Genomic DNA, 18,623 nt, shown 5'->3' with positions numbered 1-18,623 from the left:
GGATTTAAAATAATTAAAGATTTTGATTGAACTAGCTTGCAACTTCATCTTTTTGGAAAGATAAGGTCATTCCCCTTGCAATGTCCATTGATGTCTACACAATTATATGAATTCAAAATGTAATTGAAAATTCATATCATTAAAATAATATGTATGTGGGTATAAAAAAACAGTAGTTAAGAGGAACTGAGTAAAAAGGTTAAAAAATAGGTTCCAAAAATATTGTATATGTGAAAAATGAAAATTATTAAAAATCTAAATAGGACAACAAAAACATGACATTGTTTTCTGTTAGTTACTCACAAAAACCGATGGATTCAAAATCCATTGGTCTCATAATATTTCACACAAGCTAAGTAAGCTTCCAAAGTAAAATGTTGTGCACCACAATACTCTCTGAACATAACTTCAGTTGAAAAACCACCATACAACGTTCTCATATGGGTCATGTAACGTACCCAGGTTGAGTTGTCAGATGAGGAGATAACATTCTGTACAATATCTTGGATGGATTTTGCTGAGATGCTAGCCCCATAACATTCAGAGAACGTGTATTCTTTTTTCCATGAAGGCTTTGAAAATACTGAAAAAGGATATGAAAGATAGTTACCATTTATTACAATAACAAAACCAGTGTCCAAACTAATATGTAAAGTTTTAAAATACAAAGTGCTAATGGACGATGGTGTCATCGTAAAGAAAGAGATAGAAGAAAATTTTAAGACATTCTTTTCTCAAAACTTGTATTAAAAAAGGAAGCCATTTTCAAAAATGTTAAACTTAAATTGCAAAGATTTTTTCTTACCATTAGCAAGTATAAAATCCATATAATATTGTGTATAATCAGACAGCTCAAGATCTTTACTCAAAGTAAACAAACGAAAGGCTGCATTATTTCCTTGGATGGGTGTAATGCTTGGAGACATCAAAAGAAAAGCCTTTGGTATTGAAGGTTGTGTATTTGGATAGAAAGAATCGTGAACGTTTTGAATTTTGATCTTGTCTTTATGTGCATGTCCATAAAACTGCCCTGAAATAGAAACAAAGCTTTTATCTTATTTGGAAAAGTATCAATCTTCTAACCACCGCTCTTTATTTCTCTTGAACGTTTAAAATCAATTTCAATTGATTTGCAAAAGCTCTTGTTTTCATTGATTTAAGTAGCATTCTTACCTGTTATAATGTCTGCAAAATCAGTCATGAGTTTGACGTAAACTGTTGTGTAGTTTTTCAACCAAAAACTCCCTTCATCTTTGTAAGTTGAAATACTATAGAAATTGAAAGAATTTCATCATAACGGGCCAAAGTCTGTTTTTTAGTGATTTTGAGAAAATTTAGATATAAGTATTTTCCTAATTGCACAATAATGTTTTTCATGATTTTCTGAGACGAATGGCTAAGTATTTTCTCCCCAATCCAAATACATTGTATGTCAATGGGGGAATTTTACCGTTGTCAATGAATATTTTTACAACTTTATAACAATCTAAAGAAAGTCCAAAAGGAATTGTTACCCTGCTGGGATGTGTCCTGAGACCAAAACTTTTTTGTTCGTTGCTGCAGCAGTTTTGAGAGTGTTTTCCAGCCATTTCATTTGGCGATCACCAATGGTGGTAATACTTGGATTGATCGTAAAGCATCTTGAGTTCCAATAGTTTGTACTCAACGTGATGAGTTGCAGAAATTCTATAAGGAATATATTGAAAAGTTGCTATATAGCTTCTAGAATAATAACATAATCAAAATTTCTTACAGTGGTTTTCATTACTATAACTGCTATAATTTCAGGAGTGTTATGGCCTAAAGCTCCCCTACGAAAATTCAGCTGCCAGTGAAGTTAAGGTCTGTACCTGAAACATTGACGACATAATAACCCCCTTGTAGAAAGGATTCATTGAATTCTTTGACACTGTTCAATTCAGCCAACACAGAGCTCTTTGGAAAGATGTACTTGGTTACTTCATTTGATAGGTCTCCATAAAACGACTCAGGGTGTTCAACTGGTGGATTATAATGAAGGGGGATATCATTGTTTCCTGCAAAAAAGTACAATAAAATATGAAAATTAAAATGATATAACTTGAATTAGTAAGATTCCAACATTATGAATTTTACATACTTTAAGAAAAACTTGCTTTGTAGAAATTGACAAAAGCTTATTGACCAAAAAGACAACAAACATACCAATGCTGAAAATGATTGGCAAACCAGTAGCCTCATAGAAGATTCTTGTGCTGTTGACAATTGACCACACTAAACTTTTGTATGCATCCACTTCAGGAAATTTAGAGTAAGCATGAGCTGCTTGGTCACCTTTAAATAAAAACAACAATGAGAACAAAGAAAATGTTACCCCCATATACTGTACACAGTAACACACCTTGCATTTTAAATTGAAAAAAAAGTGATGGTTAGAAACAAAGAAAAACTTAAAGAACAATGCTGAGTTGATTTGCCATTTCCAGTAAAAGTGAGCTTTACAAAATTTATTTATAGATTTGTTACATACTGAAATTTTGCAATTCCTTCTTAAATTCAGAAATGAACCACATTATCAAAGCAGTTACCTGACAATAAAATGAATTGCGCTTTTACATTAGACTCTTCATTTAGTGTTCCAATGTAATCTGCTGATGATTGAACCAACTTGTACGGTGAATCACAATGCACTCTCCCATAAGGAGCTGATCCTTCTGTAAAATTGACTTTATATCCGCCTGTTTGATTCATTGATCTACATAACTGCCCATTCAAACCATCAACTTTATCATTGTAATAAATATCAAGATGGGTATCCGATACTTGAAAGAATTGTAACCCATTATTCAAGGTACTAGGTTTCAATGATGTTTTGGTCGATTTGACTCCAAGATAGATGGCTACGGATATGAGACAACAACATAGAACAGCAAGCACAATGATTATAATGGTACAGCTTCTTTTTGAGCATGAATCACAAGATTTTGATCCTCCCTCCTGATTGGAAGTGGTCTGAAAAATTAATGGGGGAAAAACAAATTTTAAATTTCAATTTTGATTTGTTAGCTTAGCTTCCTGCTAAATTTTTTTCACATTTCAAAAAAAAAGAAGCTATGTTCAATGTAAAACTCTCACCAAATGTCCCACACTCAGCCTTATGGTTGGCAATTAAATGACAATCTGGGAACACAGGAGCCAGTATGAAAAAACATTGAACCCAATTATACATTGTGTAGAAAAGTATATAATACTGAACATTTCCTCATAATCCTTTTTATCTTCAAATTATCTCTTTTAATTTTAATACATATTTTCACCAATGGTTTTGTTTTTCCTTACCCTTTTCAAGCATATCAATTTCACATTGTGAGGGAATGACTTGAACTGTGTTCAATAACTTGCAAGAAGTGTTTGAAGTTTCCTGTGTTCATGTTCCTCATTTGAGGCCCTCTTGCATTTTATTATCATAGATGTTAGCTCCACAAGATTTTCTCTCTTTATCTCATTTGTAAAGAATTGTCACAGTTTTTAAAAGAAAATATATTTGAAGAAAAGAAACTTTCGATCTCCTCCATTTCCCAGGACTGTCCTTACTGAAAATTGCTAAGGCCTGCTCCTTCCTGCCTCCTCTTTCTTTAGCAAAGCCACTTTTGTTTGACTTTTTGTCTTTTCCTTTTTATCTAAAGGTCATCCCAGTTACTACAGTAAAACTGAATGCAGGTGCATTAAAAATTAGAACATAGAAAAGTTGGTAACTTGCTCCAAATACTTAAAATTTGAAAATAATTCTTTCTTAAAAAAGCAGTGATTAAATTAACGTATAGTTTTTTGTGATTTGCGATGCATTTTCAAAAATGTACAAAGCAAAAATTCTAAAATTGACAGTTCATAAAGTCAATTTTTGATTAAAAAGCAGTTTTAAGAAACTTCTGATTTGTACAACTTGTGATAGCCATTTAGTCAGCTTCTCCTTCATTTTTGTTTGACTTTTTGTTCTTTTCCTTTTTATCCTCCCAGTTACTACAGTAAAGCTTTTAATTTGATTTTTGACTTTTTAACCCTATTATTATCAGGGGGTGTTTTCCACTACCCTTGCATGCGGCACCCATCTTTTATTGTTCTAATAATCAATATAGCCATAAGTCTTCCAAACGACTATTGCCCCCCCTAGCTTAAAAAACCAGTACAGTCAAGTATCAATATTTGAAGTATTACGAAAATTGCTATTTTTGAGAAATTTTTGCCGTAATTGGTTTCGTTTTTAGCATAAGGTCTTATTACCTGTTCTATGTTGGTTTTTTTCTTGGTGCTTTGTAGGCTTAATTATCATCATACAAAGTAAATAAAGCCCCCTGGAAATCTTTAGATTTTGATAAGCAAAATACTTACATACTATTGTTTACTTTTCAGGTATTCATCCGATCAGAATTCACGTTCAGAAAGTTTCAACCAATCAAAATTCAGCCGTGGCATGGGAAATAATCCAATCAGAATCCCGAAGCTAAAGACTTACAGCCAATCAGAATTTGATAGCGAGTGGTGTTTATCCAATCAGATTCGCATAGCACGAAAGCAAAAGTGAAAGTAAAGGCGGAAATGTATTCTTTTTTCGACGTGATTTGCATATATTAGAACAAAAAGAAACGCTAATTTCTCAAAGATTTGTTTAAAACCACCTTATTTTTTGTTGAGTATATATCTAAATTTATCGGAAAAATACACATTTCAACATTAATATTAAAATCTCTTTCATTGAGTATCGCGGGGCTTAATATTGAAAGGAAAATAGCGAGCGGAACCGCCCTCATAGTTTAATCCTGGGATTGAAAAAGCCTGGAGAAAACCTTTTCCGTACATATAATGTAGCTGAGGAATTTTAAAACACGGCATTTAAAGTGAAACAAGATGGCGCTGAATTTGTGATTGGAGGTTTTTGTAATTAGACAGTATGACAAAGGTTTGTTATATTTTAGCATAAAACAAAGACAAACTCTGGAGGAAGTAAGATAAATTGCATTTTGACTGCTTTTAACCATTTTTCTAATACAGAATAATTTCAAACTTGGCTTCACTGATAAGGTATAATATACCACGTTGGTTGACTAGAGCAACTTACTTTTTTCAGGAATGAAGTTAAAATAAAATATGAGCTAAAAATGCAATTTTTCCTTTCTTTAATTTTTTAAACAAATGTTAATATTTTAAATTAAGATAAGGGGGCAATCAAAAATATGTTGCGTTCGGGTCGTCCGACCGACTGTTTATTTACAAGAAAACCAGATTCGGAAAGTCAGTAAAATCGTTGGGTTTTTTTGGGTGCTGTTCGCAGCGCAGGTTCGGATCTTTCCCATAATGGCAGGCACAGGCGAACGGAGCATGTCTTTGAATCATTATTTTTTGTTTTACTTAACCCACATTGAGTCCCGTTCAAGTTTTTTCATGTACAGTACCCTTATTGAAATTTTCATGTCAAAATTCAGCAACGCGGTAGGGCCAATACCCTGGGGGCCGAAAATAAGGGCCACTTTAAGGTTAACACATGCGCGCCTGCGTTTAGTTTGGCAAACTGCCGACTTGATTCATCGGGATTTACTAGATCTTAAAAATCCGACAAAATTTACTACCGACCAACCGACCAACCGACTGGATTTGAAGATGTTTTAGGACCCGAATGGAACATATTTTTGATTGCCGCCTACCGTGAGTGGTCCTAAATCTGACAGCCCTGCCTAATTCCGATGGGGTCTTTCAAAGATGCTAACTAAAATAAAAACAAACCTTTTGCTGTGACGTAACAAAGATACCAAAGTGTCAACTAAACTGAGAGATTTGATACATTGAACCCATTAAATCAAATAACATTTGTTAACAATTTTTAAAACACAAACAATGGATTCAGAATAAAAGGTAATTATTTAATTACTAATGATTATTTTTACAAGTCACACTTTTTTGATCACATCATGACAATTGACATCTTGACATTAAAGCCATCTTGAATTTAAAGCCATCTTGTTGGATGTTTTGTTTCGAGAGTTCTTTGAAATAGTTTATCATTCAACTTGGAGAGAGAATGTTTGTAAACATAGAATTTTTTTTCATAACAGTTATTTGGAGGGTCGGAATATTAGGCAGGGCTGTCGGATCGGATTTAGGACCACTCACGGTAATTGTTTTTTTTTCTCCAAATCTGAAAAAAATCTCTAGCTAAACAGAGAGTTACGAGTGAAAGCGTCAAGGGAAAGTTTAAGGTATAGTGACCCCGTCTACCAGTCTCAGAACTTCTTTCTAATTGCAAGCCTTTTTTATCACCAGACGGTGTCAATCGAACAACTTCGAACAAAAATCGCAATCGAACCAATCGAACATAATCGAACGCGATCGAATAATTGCGATTCGATTGTCGAACGTAATCGAATCCCAATCGAACGGCCTATTCCTGGGTAATATTCGATTGTGTTCGATTGAGCTTGAGTAAGGTTAGATTGGTTCGATTTGATAGTTGACTATGTTCGATTGGTTCGATTGATTGTTAATTACATTGGATTAATCTTCGATTTCGTTCGATTACGATTATGTTCAATGAGTTTGATTGCGATTAAATTAAATTGGATCACTCTGTTAGAGCTTTTTAGCGTGGGCAGCCGAGCGCTTAAGTACCATACCGTAAACGGCCATAACTTGCAACACGGACTTAACTTGCAAAAGCTTTGTTTATTTACGTTTTCTCCACGTTGATTGCTTTGTTTTCTTTCATTTTTTCAGGGAATGTTCGAAATGGTAAACTACACGTTAATCAAGCAAAACAAGCCCGATTGAATAATTTGTTGCGAAGATGAAGATGAAAAAGTGAAAATAATTAGGTCACTCCAATAAACCCCACCGCTTGGGCGATTGACGTTCTCTTACGATGCAATTTCTAGAAAGCTCGAAAGAAGAAAGACGAGGCCTTGCTGGATCGAAATCCGCAGCTCGTACAGTTTTTCGTTCTTCCGTATTCTTCGATTGAAGTTGCTAGATTACATTTCACAACGAAGAGACGTTTCGATGCATAAATTGGATAATTACCAATGCTTACATGTTAAATCAATCAACCATTGTAACTGAAGGATCTCAGCTGAAGTTCTGCTTCCTAATGTCCCATACGAAAACTAATCATGTTAATAACAAGACTGGTGTCATAAAAGTGCCTCAAAAGAAATCAATAAAATCATTCGTCGTTAAACTGTAATCATCAATTTTACGATCAGGGGGTCAAGGATTGTTCAAGTGCGTTTCTTTTATAAGAAAAATTTAATTGAAATAAGTTTTACAATTCGTTGGATTTACGGAAAAAGAATGACCAAAAGACAGGACGGATAAAAAAAGCAACCCTTCAGGAATGAGGAGTAAATATCAGAGCCAATTTTGTAAGAGTATAAGAAATGCAAGAAGGATAAGAGCTTCGGAAAAGAAAAACACACCCTGTACACGCTAATTTTGAATTTTTCTTAAGAACTTTTTTAATCAAAAGTGATTATTTTTCCTTCAAACCTGTTCCGAATTTAGTTAAGATACAGGGGTGTAAAAGAAAGTATATGTAACACTGTATATGGACGTTTCGGCGATCGATATAGATTGTGAGACAGGGGTGTGTGCAAAGTCAACGTCAAATGAGCGTTATGAGTATTCTGATGAAGATGAGATGAGTATTCTGATGAATATTCCGGTATCTCGTCAATGGGAACCAGAGAAGGAGTAGCGTATTAGACAATCATTTCTCAGTCTAAGAGGTGTCACTCTTTGCAAATGCAGAACTCCGGGCAGACAGTGACGGGATACATGGTAAAAAGTAAATATCCGTTTTCTTTTCGAATTTTTACAAATCTCCTATATATAAATACGGTAAATCATGTCATGCCGAAACACCTGTCTCAAAGCCCCGGTGGAATTTTTTCCCACAACGGGGCCAATAATTTCTATCAAAATCTCTATGGGGATAGGAATTCTATTGTTCCAAGTTTTAAAATACACAATGAAGATGGTTTTGGAGTGCAATTTTTTACATTGGATGGATTTCGAATGGGGATGAAATCAACAGGGACGAACTTTTTTGTATCTATTCAACGATTCAATGCAAAAATTAGATTCTGTAATTATATAATACATAAGATCGAAAACACTCTCTCTCCTCTCTCACCCCGGAAGTAAAGTTCAATAGCAAAACGATGAATGAATTTGGCATACTATGACGAGGATTGGGGATTCCAACGGTAGAAGACGAAAGACTTAAAACAAATAATATATTAAACCGTTATTTAAACGTATAAGCTTTCCCGAGCCTATAATCTTCCTCGAATGTCTTCATTTTGTGTTTTATCACCACCAAAAAAATGTGTCAAACTTAAAATTTGAAAGAGCAAGGTGGTTGTTTTTTTGTGGAAACACGCAAATAGTGATACCCAATAATATTCGCTAAATATTTTTCCCGAGAAAAATTTTACATTTTTAGTGTTCTATCCCTATGAAAGTATATATCATATTTGATTGAATCTCACCTGTCAAAAACATCTAGTACTATATTTCGATAAAACTTTCCATTTTGTTAAGGAAAGACTTCTTGCCTTACAAATTTGGCGAATTCGGCAACATTTTTCACTCAAAAATTTTCATGGAAATCCATCTATACGCTATTTCCAAATTTTGAGTCCCATAAGATGGTAAATCACAATAAGGTACGGATGATGGTCCTTGATTTGTTACCGTAACCTGCCGTCGTAATCCCAACTTTTAATTCAATATTTTATTTCGTTTTCATCTCAGCATTTAATTGGATTGATTTTTGTAAGCTGTAATTTTGCGAGGCAAAAGGTTCGTTTTTTTTAATTTATATTCACTAATCGGCGATTGCAAAACAAAAGTTTTGCGAGTATTGAATTTCCCAACTCAGTTTTCTCTCGCAATTTAGCAAGATTTTATTTTCGTGAATGAAAGGCAAACATTTCCAAAAAAGCGAAAATATAAATTCGCGAAAATTAATCCAATTAAAGTAGACTTTATTTTGCTTTAGTTGAGATCGGGGTGTAGAAGAATCATTCAACTCGTCGAAGGTACGAAATAACAGATCTTTGTTACACTGAGCTTCTCCGCTTGGTAATGCCCCCCGTCTTTCTATCGATGTTTTTGCAAATGTTCCCTTATCGTCATAAAAAAGCCAAACCAATTATGAATTTGCATGTGTGAGAAGTAATCGTAATTCACAAATTGATCCGTCTTTTGTCTACAACAACGCACTCCATCGTTGTGCCATTTTTTAATTATGCTATTAAAATTTGTTGAAATCAAATTTTTCTCATGTGATAGAGTTGGCGCGTGTTCAGTATGTTGATGTTATGAAATTAGCACCGTTGCAAGTTGTGGACTTTGAAGAAAATTTTTTGGTCATCTTTGGATTAACGACGTTTTCGATTAAAGTTTCTGTTTGGATCAATGTACAGTGAGGCTGGAACTTCGATTTTTGAGGATTACGATTTTACCAGCTTTTTAGCAATTTTTGCCTCGCTAACCCAAATCTCGCAACCTCTTTACCTTAAAGGAAAATCGAAATTAGAGTTTTTCAGCGTTCCGAAAAAAACGCAAAGCAAAAATCTTTTCATCTTCACAGGATCGATTCTCAACAACAAAATACATCTTTTGGTCTTTGGGTTTGTTTCTGACGTTTTTCCTTCAAAGAATATTGATCACTTTCCTTTTCCCCTCGAGCGCGGGAGAAAAAAATGATTAGCTTGCATTCTTGCGCGAACGGCTTCAAGAAAGTCATAATGGCAGATGATTTTAAAAGTTTCTGAGGAAATGTGTGGAATTTATTGATGTTGATGGCTTGTTGATTCTTTAAAGAAAAAAGATAACAGGTATAGCTTTTTCTAATCTTGGAATATCGAGGTTCAGGGCTGCAAATAAGCGTCGGTCATCGGTCAATGTCCGACTGGAAAAGCCATTTGACCGACTGAAAATCTTTTGTGTCGGTCACGATGTCCGAATGAAAAAAAACAAATTATCAAACCTTATAAAGGAGCAAAAAGAGATAAAAGGATCACATTACCTTTTGATTCTAAAATAGTTGTTCCAATTCAATTACCCATTGAAAACGTTTCTCCGATCAAACCAACCGAATGCATTGGATTGAGACAGGGTTATAAACAAAAATTTACAATGTTGTGGTAAAGTAGGGAAGACGTTTTTTAATGAAGAGCGCGTGTATAAACTCACCTTTTTTGAGAAAGATCAAATGAATTGACTTGATCATCAAACAAAGAAAAAGATCAAATAAATAAAAGCACCAGTTGCAATTCAGTTTGTGAAAGGCTTTTATAAGAACATGCCAAAAGTAATGTAGCCAATGATTCCTTATTTACCTGATTCACTGTTCTTAAAAAAATAATAAACGTACAAAAATGAGTTTGTGTTTTAATAAATTTTTCGCGCCAAAACTTTTCTATGACGTCAAGGCTTTTTCTTTCATTTTAAAAACGAGTGAGGCATGCGGCAAACATTTTCTTTCTCTCGCTATCAATTTTTGGTTTTTCTACACAGAAGATATAAGTTATTTTAATCATTCTGATTATGATAAATTATTTCCTCTTCTATTTTTAATTTTTTTTTGTTATTGTTATATGATGTTTAATTGTAGCTAGCATTATGAAAACTTATTCGTGCATCGTGAATCGTTGGATCGCACATCGTAAATTACACAAACTGCTCTTTTTTGATCGTTCAAAGGAAATATTTTTCATTGCTTCATGTCTTATCGAACGGAATCACTTTTTGCTATCTCTAAACACCCTGTCTCATTTAATTCTAAATACTAATTACCGTCTCTATTTTGGCAAATATGCTCAAAAATGTAATAAGTGATAGTAAAGTCTCGTTTTTCTATTATGTTAAATATCCACGAAAAAAAGTATATACAGAATGACCGACTGAATTTTGAGTTTGCCTGACTGGATTGTGTTTCAGTCGGACATGATGTCCGAGAGACTAAAAATATTTATTTGCAGCCCTGGAGGTTCCAGCTACACTGATGTATGGTAATCTAAAAAGGAATAAGGTAGAAGCTTATTTTGGGAAAGTTTCATTGCTATAACTTTTCTAGGTTAAAAGATACAGCATCGTTTAGTCAAAAAACGCTGTTTTTCGTTGCAAGTTATGGCCGTTTACGGTAAAAGCGAATAAAATCTAATACAATTAAATTAATCGAACGTAATCGAATACAATCGAACGTAATCGAAGCAATCGAACAGTAAATCCTGGGTAATATATTCGATTGCGTTCGACAATCGAATTGCAATTATTCGATTGCGTTCAATTGCGTCCGATTGATTCGACGTTCGATTCGTTCGATTGACACCGTCTGGTTATCACTCTCTGGCAGATTAAATGTGCAATAAGGCGATGGGAATTTGATGTTCTGTTTACCGTCGACCGCCCGTATGCTCTTGAACTGCCGCTCAAAAAAGTTCATTATTTCTTAAAAACTCATTATTTTCTTCTTTTCCTGTGCCAAGCTATCCAAAACACTCAAAGTGAATCAAAAATAACATCTTCGCTAACAAAATGTGCGCCTTGAGTAAAAAACATGGTTCCAAACACGTCCGCGAATGGGGAAAGCATTTTTTTAGGCAGAGGGCGGCATCAAGGGCGTTTTCTCGAACGCGTTTGAATTTTCGCGCATTTTCAAATGTCTAAAAAACTAATAAAAAAATTGAAAGATAAAAGTAATTTAATGGTGTTGAAAATAAAAAACAAATTATGGCAGTTCTTTGTTTGGTTTCATATCATCAAACCCCTAAGAAAAAATATCTAAAACTATGAAATAAACTTGACTCTGTTTCTACTATAAGAAAACAGTTTGATTTGCAAAAAGGAGCTAAAAATTCCTGTTAGTGTAAAACACAAAAGTTCTGAACACTGAACTGCACGACTTTTTAAACTTTTTTTCCAGTGGCTTTATACGTTCAATCGGGTTCAGCTGAATGAAGCTATACCTTACGCATTATGCTTAAATTTTGCAAGATTAGCATGGGGTGTATTTAAGAACACCAAAATGCTGTATTATTCAATGGAAATCTTATATTTATTAGTTGAACCCGACTATTTGTTTTATCGGCCCACGTTTTCGACTACCATTTTGAATTTCCATTTTGGGCGACAGTCGGAGGGCGTTTGTTTGCGGCGGCGGGCGGCCAGGTCTTCACACCCTCGCGAGCCAGGGCCGACTAGCCGTATTGTATAAGGGTTGCGAAGCGATCCAGACTCAACCTCAATTCGCAAGTTGCTAGCAAAACTAGCCGTTTTGTATAAGGGTTGCGAAGCGACCCAGACTCCACCTCAATCCGCAAGTTGCTAGCAAAATAAGAGACACTCGAAAAATCCCTCTAATAAAGCCGCTATAGATATAGAGACAGGGTCGTAAAAGAGCCTTAATGCCCCAAACACACCACATAACCCACGGCGGCACAACACCCGCCGCCGCCCGCGCATCACTCTTTTTTTCCTTCTAGTTATTCTAGTGTAAATGGTGCCTTATTAAAATCGAACGATATTTGTCGAACGATCGAACATTTTTATTCGAATCAAGAATCGTCTGTCATAATCATCAAAACATAAAAATAAAACAAAAACAAAAATGTACAATGATGGCTTGTTGGTTCTTGGGCAGTTTTGATTTATTTCTTGACAAATTCGACAAATTTGATTACCTCCGTACTTCTTTATCATAGAATATCCGCTTGGTTTTGCAAGGTAAGTTTCGTTCATTAAAAGAGCACTCCTCCCGCCCGCCCCCGCCCGCGCGACTTGCAAAAACCTCTCATTGATTGACCTTATTTGATACTTGATACTTGCTGTTAAAAGTCAAGGGATGATGAAGATCCTTTCTGTCAACGTTGAAACTAATTTTTTTCATATAACAGCAAAATAAACATTTAAAACCGAAGAACCACTGCTTAGATTGCTTAGATGCGTGCCGCCCGCGCGGCAATTTGATCAACTTCAGATTCTAAGTCCGTGTTTCGGCTTCCGCTAATTTTGTTGCTGTTCACTGTTAGGGTACACCATTTTAAAACGGCATTTTTCGCAGTCCTAGCTACCAAACCGAGAAAGTTTCTGTGGCTTCAAGCCAAACCATTCAAGGTCATTTTGATAAAATCATCGGTTTGGAGATGTGATTTATATAGCAAATTTCATAGCAAATTTTCAATTGGGATAGAAGTTAAAGGTACGTGCACACAATATAGCAAAACTGCTTCGCTCATAAATTCGCTTCGCAATAAACGATTCTGCGACTTAAAGAGGCCAGTACCGTATATTTGGAGGAATCGTTTAGGGTATTAAAAAAAAGTTGGTATTGAAAAAAAAAAAGTTGGTGTCGAAAAAAAAAATTGGAATAAAAAAAAAAGGTTGGTATTAAAAACCTTTTTTTGGCGCGCCATAAAGCTCCGTCGATTATTATAAATGTAAATTGATCGTCGGCTTCTTCTCGAAGTATCATCAAGTTAATCAAGTGTGTCATTTTTTACAAAGTGCGTCAGGTATTACAAAATGCGTCTATTACAAAGTGCGTTAGGACAGTCCTCCCCACCCCTCCCCCCTAAATAAAAGAGGGGGCCCACAGTTTCAAAATCTCATTTTCGAACAACGTGTGCACGCGTGCCTTAGTCCTGGCGGCCCTGGTGGCTTACACAGCTTCAAGTATACTGGCAAATAATCATATTTTTTGTGTCTGTTTTTTGTTTGTTTGTTGTCAATTATTACTCACCAAAATGGCGGAGGCATTTACTTGCGGATTTTCAATAGCGCTCCGCAACACATACGTCATAATTATTACTTTTCACTTTTTTTGACATTTGTACGAGTTGCAATCCCACAATTCAACGCGGCTCAATTAAAGATACGTGCAAGCTGTTACATATCTTTTGTCAAACGATGCAAATTAACGTGCAAAAGAGATTAACGCAAAGGTTGATGGGATTGGAATTCGTACAAACACATCGAGAGCAATGATTATGTCAAAAATAAAATCTATTTTTAGATTCAGCGCGGTGCGCTATTGAAAATATCAGGATTAAAAAAAAAACTAATCAAATCAAAGCAATAAATTTTTATGAATAGAAAGTAGTTTTGATAAAATCCGCTGGGAGTTAATCACCATGGCAAAAATTTCAAACGTGGCAAGTGCGATGTCCGTGACGTAATTTATGAAAAGGTCTATTTATAAATATACGATACATACTGTACAAGCCTGATTAAATAAAGAATTTTAACTCCAATCTTGCGCGTCGAATTTAATTTTTTTTTGAATGTGTGTTAAATTGGGGAAAATCAGAGAAGGATTTTGAAAAGTTACTTACTATCACTAGAGGGGTTCGTTCTTCCATGTTTTTGAGTTGTTGATGACAAAATAACTCTTTCTGCCCGTCTTTCTGTCATGAAACCTTTGCCTGACTAAAACAAAACAGCACCCGACTTCAATCAAAGTAGCTTTTTCATAAAACCAATGGCGGTCAGGAAAAAACAATAAAAGCTCAGTTCAAAAAAACATTCCAATCACTTTAAGCGGAAAACTCTTTACAAAATGAAGGACTTTATTTGATAGCGGCGGAAACAGAGTTAATTACAAAAACCTGGACTTAATTTACCGCAAACTACTCTTTTCTTTTCTGAAAGACAAATACACGTCTTTTTTTTTTTAAGAAACACACTTTTAAGAAACATGAGGCTCAGAATGACTAAAAACTCACACGACCCGATAGATTACACAAATTCAGGCTAAACTAAAGCAACAAGAAACAATGAAATAGAATCCCAAAGGGCTAGAAGCGAATCTTTAACCTTTCTCAGGCAAGAAAAAGCGAAGCCTTTTAAATGTGCGCCGTATTTTTGATGACGGAATCTAGCGATTTCTTTGTTTTCGAGTTGTACATTTTTGAAAATCTGGCGGTAAACTTTAATTTCATCCAGCATTTGTGTGAAGTCGCGCAGCTTAGGTGGGATTTAATGGCTTCAAATCCTATACCTAGAAGATTCACTTCTAGACCTTTCTGGTTTTTATTTCATTGACAAGAAATATCGATCATAAAAAGTCTGAAATGATTCTCTGGATAACAACTGAGTCACATTGGTAGTACTTTGGATTTTAAAGACACAAAGCCCGTTGGCTCTCCCTTTCACTGGTCAAAATATCATCCCAGTTGAAAATTATACTCAAATATTTCTCCCCGATGAAAATCAAATAACTAGATCCGCTCACAGCTTGTATATGATGGAAAACGTAAAATGTAAAAGCAGTAAATTTACAAAACAAAAAAATGAAGCGACTGCTTATGTAGAAATTTTCGTGACTTCATCAGTATATAGCTCAACAAAAGATGATACCCTTTTTATAATGGAAGCTAGAAATTTGACAAAAAACGTAAATAATAAAAACAATTTAAAAGCTTAAAGGTTTTAAGTGTTCCCGTTTCATATCAGGCACATTTTCATATCAGGACAGTGTCTATCTATTGTTATATGCTGATATGAGCAAAAACAGTGTTTTTCTTTACCTCTGTCTGACCAATCTTGCTCCACATCCGTGTCAATCCAATGTGAAAAAGCTTGCGAATTAAAATTGACGAGTAAGCAAACGATATCACTCTTATTTAAATAAAAACAAAACCTTTAACTATGTACAATAAATTATCATAAAGATTCTATTCTATTGTACATGATGCTTATAATTCATGTAATTAAAATAAATAATAAATTCATTAAAAATTTGTAAAAATGCCACAAAAACATCATTGGCCCAGCGCTAGCGATAGGGCCTTTCACTTGCAAGTCCTTTTAGGCAGAAACTGCGCTTAGAACCAGTAACACACTTTTTAATTGTGCCGTCTGTAGAGGGAAAAGCTTGCTAAAGTCGGATACTGGCTATAAAAGATATATTTTCTGATTCCGCGCTCCTTCAAAACAATTTTCAAACCAAAACAAGATGGCGGTCGAAGCGAGGAGGTTGATTCATACTTTCTTGAAAATTTTCTTTGCTTTAGTGGCCAAGAGATTTTCAAACCAAAGAAATTTTGTAGTGATTTTTCTTTGTAAATCTTTTTCAACATTCTGTCATATCTTATATCTTTGCTCAAGTTTTCATAAAATTTTATGAGTGAAAATTCTCCTTTTAAATCACTTTCATTTTTAGTTTCTTGTTTTCAAAAAAACTTTATTTTTAGAAAATGATAACTTCTGTTCTGATATAGATATAAATAAACCGAAATGCAGCTCATGTGTAAACTTAAGTAATCAAGCTCATGTGTAAACCATTGAGTTTCAAGCCGAAGGCTAGAGGTCAATCTCTAACCTTTCTCAGGCAAGAAAAATTGAAGCCTTAAAATATGCGCCGTATTTTTGATGACGGATTGAATCTAGCAATTCCTTTGTTTTCGAGTGATATATTTTTCGAAATTAAGCGGTAAATTTTAGTTTCAATCTGTCATTTGTGTAAAAACCAGGCGGGTCGCTCAAGGCCGCGCAACTTTGGTAGGATTTGTTGGCTTCAAATCCTACCAAGGAGATTGACCTCTAGCCTTCGGCTTGAAACTCAATGGTGTAAACCAAGTAATCAAGCTCCAAGCTTATCGTACCTATGTGAGGCTGATTCTTGAATATGCATCAGTTTTCTGGGATCCTCACACTACAGCAAACATCAACTAATTAGAAATGGTCCAACGCAAGGCATCCAGATTTATATGTAATGATTGGAGATATTCCAGTAGTCCAACCACCATGATTCGTAATCTTAACCTTAAGACCCTCCAGCAAAGACGGCTTGAAACTAAACTGAACTACATGACATAAGATTCTACACGATCGAATTGCTTGTTTCAAAATATTTATTTTAATAGTTTTTAATTTCCAAATTACAAATAATTCACTCTTACACTTTTACATTTTGAGTCTACACCTACTTTTGTGCTTTCCACATTTTCACCAGCGTCTTAGAAAATCTCGCGCAAATGTTTTTAACTTTTTATTTTATTTTATCCTTTATGTTTAAAATCACGAAAATGTACGTAATGTATTATGTGATAATTCAATAGAACTTTAAATAAGATTGGAACTTTTTTCTCGATGCTACACACAAGAAAACAGTCACTTCTGGATCTGTCGCTGTTAACAACGGTCAGTGTTGGGACGTGGTATGATTTTCAAACTTGACACATAATCATTTCAAGTAAACTGAATTCTGGAATTTGTTAATGGACACTAAAATGGAGCTCATATGTGTAAATTTGAATATTATTGGAACTTTTTTCTAGATGCTACACACAAGAAAACGGTTGGATCTGTCGCTGTTAACACCGGTCAGTAAGGGCGTGGCAAGATTTTCAAACACGACACATAATTTATCTTTCAAGTACAAGTAAACTGATTCTGGAATTTATTAATGGACACTAAAATGGAGCTCATGTGTAAATTGGAACAAGATTGGAACTTTTTCCATGATGCTATGCGTGAAAATGATTATTTCGGGATCTGTCTCGTTTAACGATTGGTGGCTTGATTTTTCAAACTCGATACAGAATTATTTCAAATAAGCTGATTATATGGAATATGTTAATGGAGACTAAAATGCAGCTAATGTGTAAATTTGAACAAGATTGGGACTTTTTTCATGATTCTACACATATTAAATAAAATGGTCATTTCTGGATCTGTCGTATCAAACGGTCGGTGGCTTGATTTTTCAAACTCGACTCACATAATTATTTAAAGTATACAAACTGATTGTGGAATATGTTAATGGAGACTAAAATGCAGCTCATGGGTAAATTTTCAGGTTGCTACGCATGAATAGTGAAAATGGTCATTTCTGGATCTGTCACATTAACTGTTGTAGTAGGGGGCAAAACTAAGGATCCATGACAACTTTTCTAGGACGCAACCACTTGAATTTTATTAGCCTGGATATCCAGACCGTAAACTATTTCACCGTCTAGTTTTTTAAAGATTATTTTTCTGGTCTGGTCTGCTCCAACTGACATATGCCTGTAGGGATATTTGTCCCTGCATATGTGAGTGCATCTAATTGGTTAAAAAGCACTAAGCCCATTCACTAAGCAGGATATTTGTAGGATTTTTTATATTTTTCTATACGCGCGTTTAATTTATGGAAAAATTTTACTTTGCGAAAAAAGGTAACCCTAACCCTAATACTACCAAATGTAAATGAAAACACAGGTTCATTTCTAAACAAAATGGCCACAGTCTTTATAAATGTGGCTGATATTTTGATGTAGTTTAAAGTAGTTTTGAAAGTTTTTCGAGTTTGAAAAAGAGCTTTTATGGTAGGTTAATTATGTGTGTTTTTCACTCATAAAACTTTATGAAAACTTGAGCAAAGACTATAAGATATGACAGAATGTCTGGATACCCAGCCTAGAATTTTATTGGAAAGTTGAATTTAGCTGAAGACATTTTCGCGAGGGGTCCCCTGCTAAGGCCTGGCAAAATATTTATTGGCCCAAGACTGACGTTACCGGCAAAACTGTAATGGTAAAAAATGGGTACTAAAAAATTGACGATTTTTGAAACTTGTCGACTTGTGTTAAACCGGGTGAACCTGCGCC

General features: G+C 34.7%; 1 protein-coding gene across 5 annotated transcripts; it reads right to left on the bottom strand.

Moving 5' to 3' along the window:
• Window positions 1–24: 24 nt before the first annotated feature.
• Window positions 25–14,473, bottom strand: LOC136806861 (cyclic GMP-AMP phosphodiesterase SMPDL3A-like). 5 transcript variants are annotated; one of them, XM_067063433.1, is made up of 8 exons: window positions 3,319–4,337; window positions 2,568–2,991; window positions 2,185–2,313; window positions 1,851–2,036; window positions 1,515–1,686; window positions 1,174–1,268; window positions 806–1,030; window positions 25–583 (listed from the first exon to the last, which is right to left on the bottom strand). In XM_067063433.1, exons 2-8 carry the CDS (start codon window positions 2,728–2,730, stop codon window positions 318–320), a joined length of 1,236 nt encoding a protein of 411 aa, XP_066919534.1. In that variant the 5' UTR covers window positions 2,731–2,991; window positions 3,319–4,337; the 3' UTR covers window positions 25–317. The 5 variants fall into 5 exon arrangements, with proteins under 5 accessions (XP_066919534.1, XP_066919532.1, XP_066919533.1 ...); XM_067063431.1 differs by lacking the exon at window positions 3,319–4,337 and adding an exon at window positions 14,367–14,473 and having other exon boundaries at window positions 37–583; XM_067063432.1 differs by lacking the exon at window positions 3,319–4,337 and adding an exon at window positions 4,369–4,700 and having other exon boundaries at window positions 37–583.
• Between the last annotated feature and the right edge of the window lie 4,150 nt (window positions 14,474–18,623).

This window comes from Clytia hemisphaerica, unplaced genomic scaffold (genome assembly GCF_902728285.1).
Source record: "Clytia hemisphaerica strain Z4C2 unplaced genomic scaffold, Clytia hemisphaerica genome assembly, whole genome shotgun sequence".
Taxonomy (NCBI): domain Eukaryota; kingdom Metazoa; phylum Cnidaria; class Hydrozoa; order Leptothecata; family Clytiidae; genus Clytia; species Clytia hemisphaerica.
This window is presented reverse-complemented; position numbering and strand designations above follow the sequence as displayed.

Excerpts from the sequence above, each read along its gene's own strand:
- LOC136806861 (XM_067063431.1), bottom strand. The coding sequence starts at position 14,393 with ATGGAAGAACGAACCCCTCTAGTGATA. Across the intron at positions 2,992-14,366 it reads AACGAACCCCTCTAGTGATA|ACCACTTCCAATCAGGAGGG; the intron begins GTAAGTAACTTT and ends TTAATTTTTCAG. Across the intron at positions 1,687-1,850 it reads TTATGTCGTCAATGTTTCAG|AATTTCTGCAACTCATCACG; the intron begins GTACAGACCTTA and ends TATTCCTTATAG.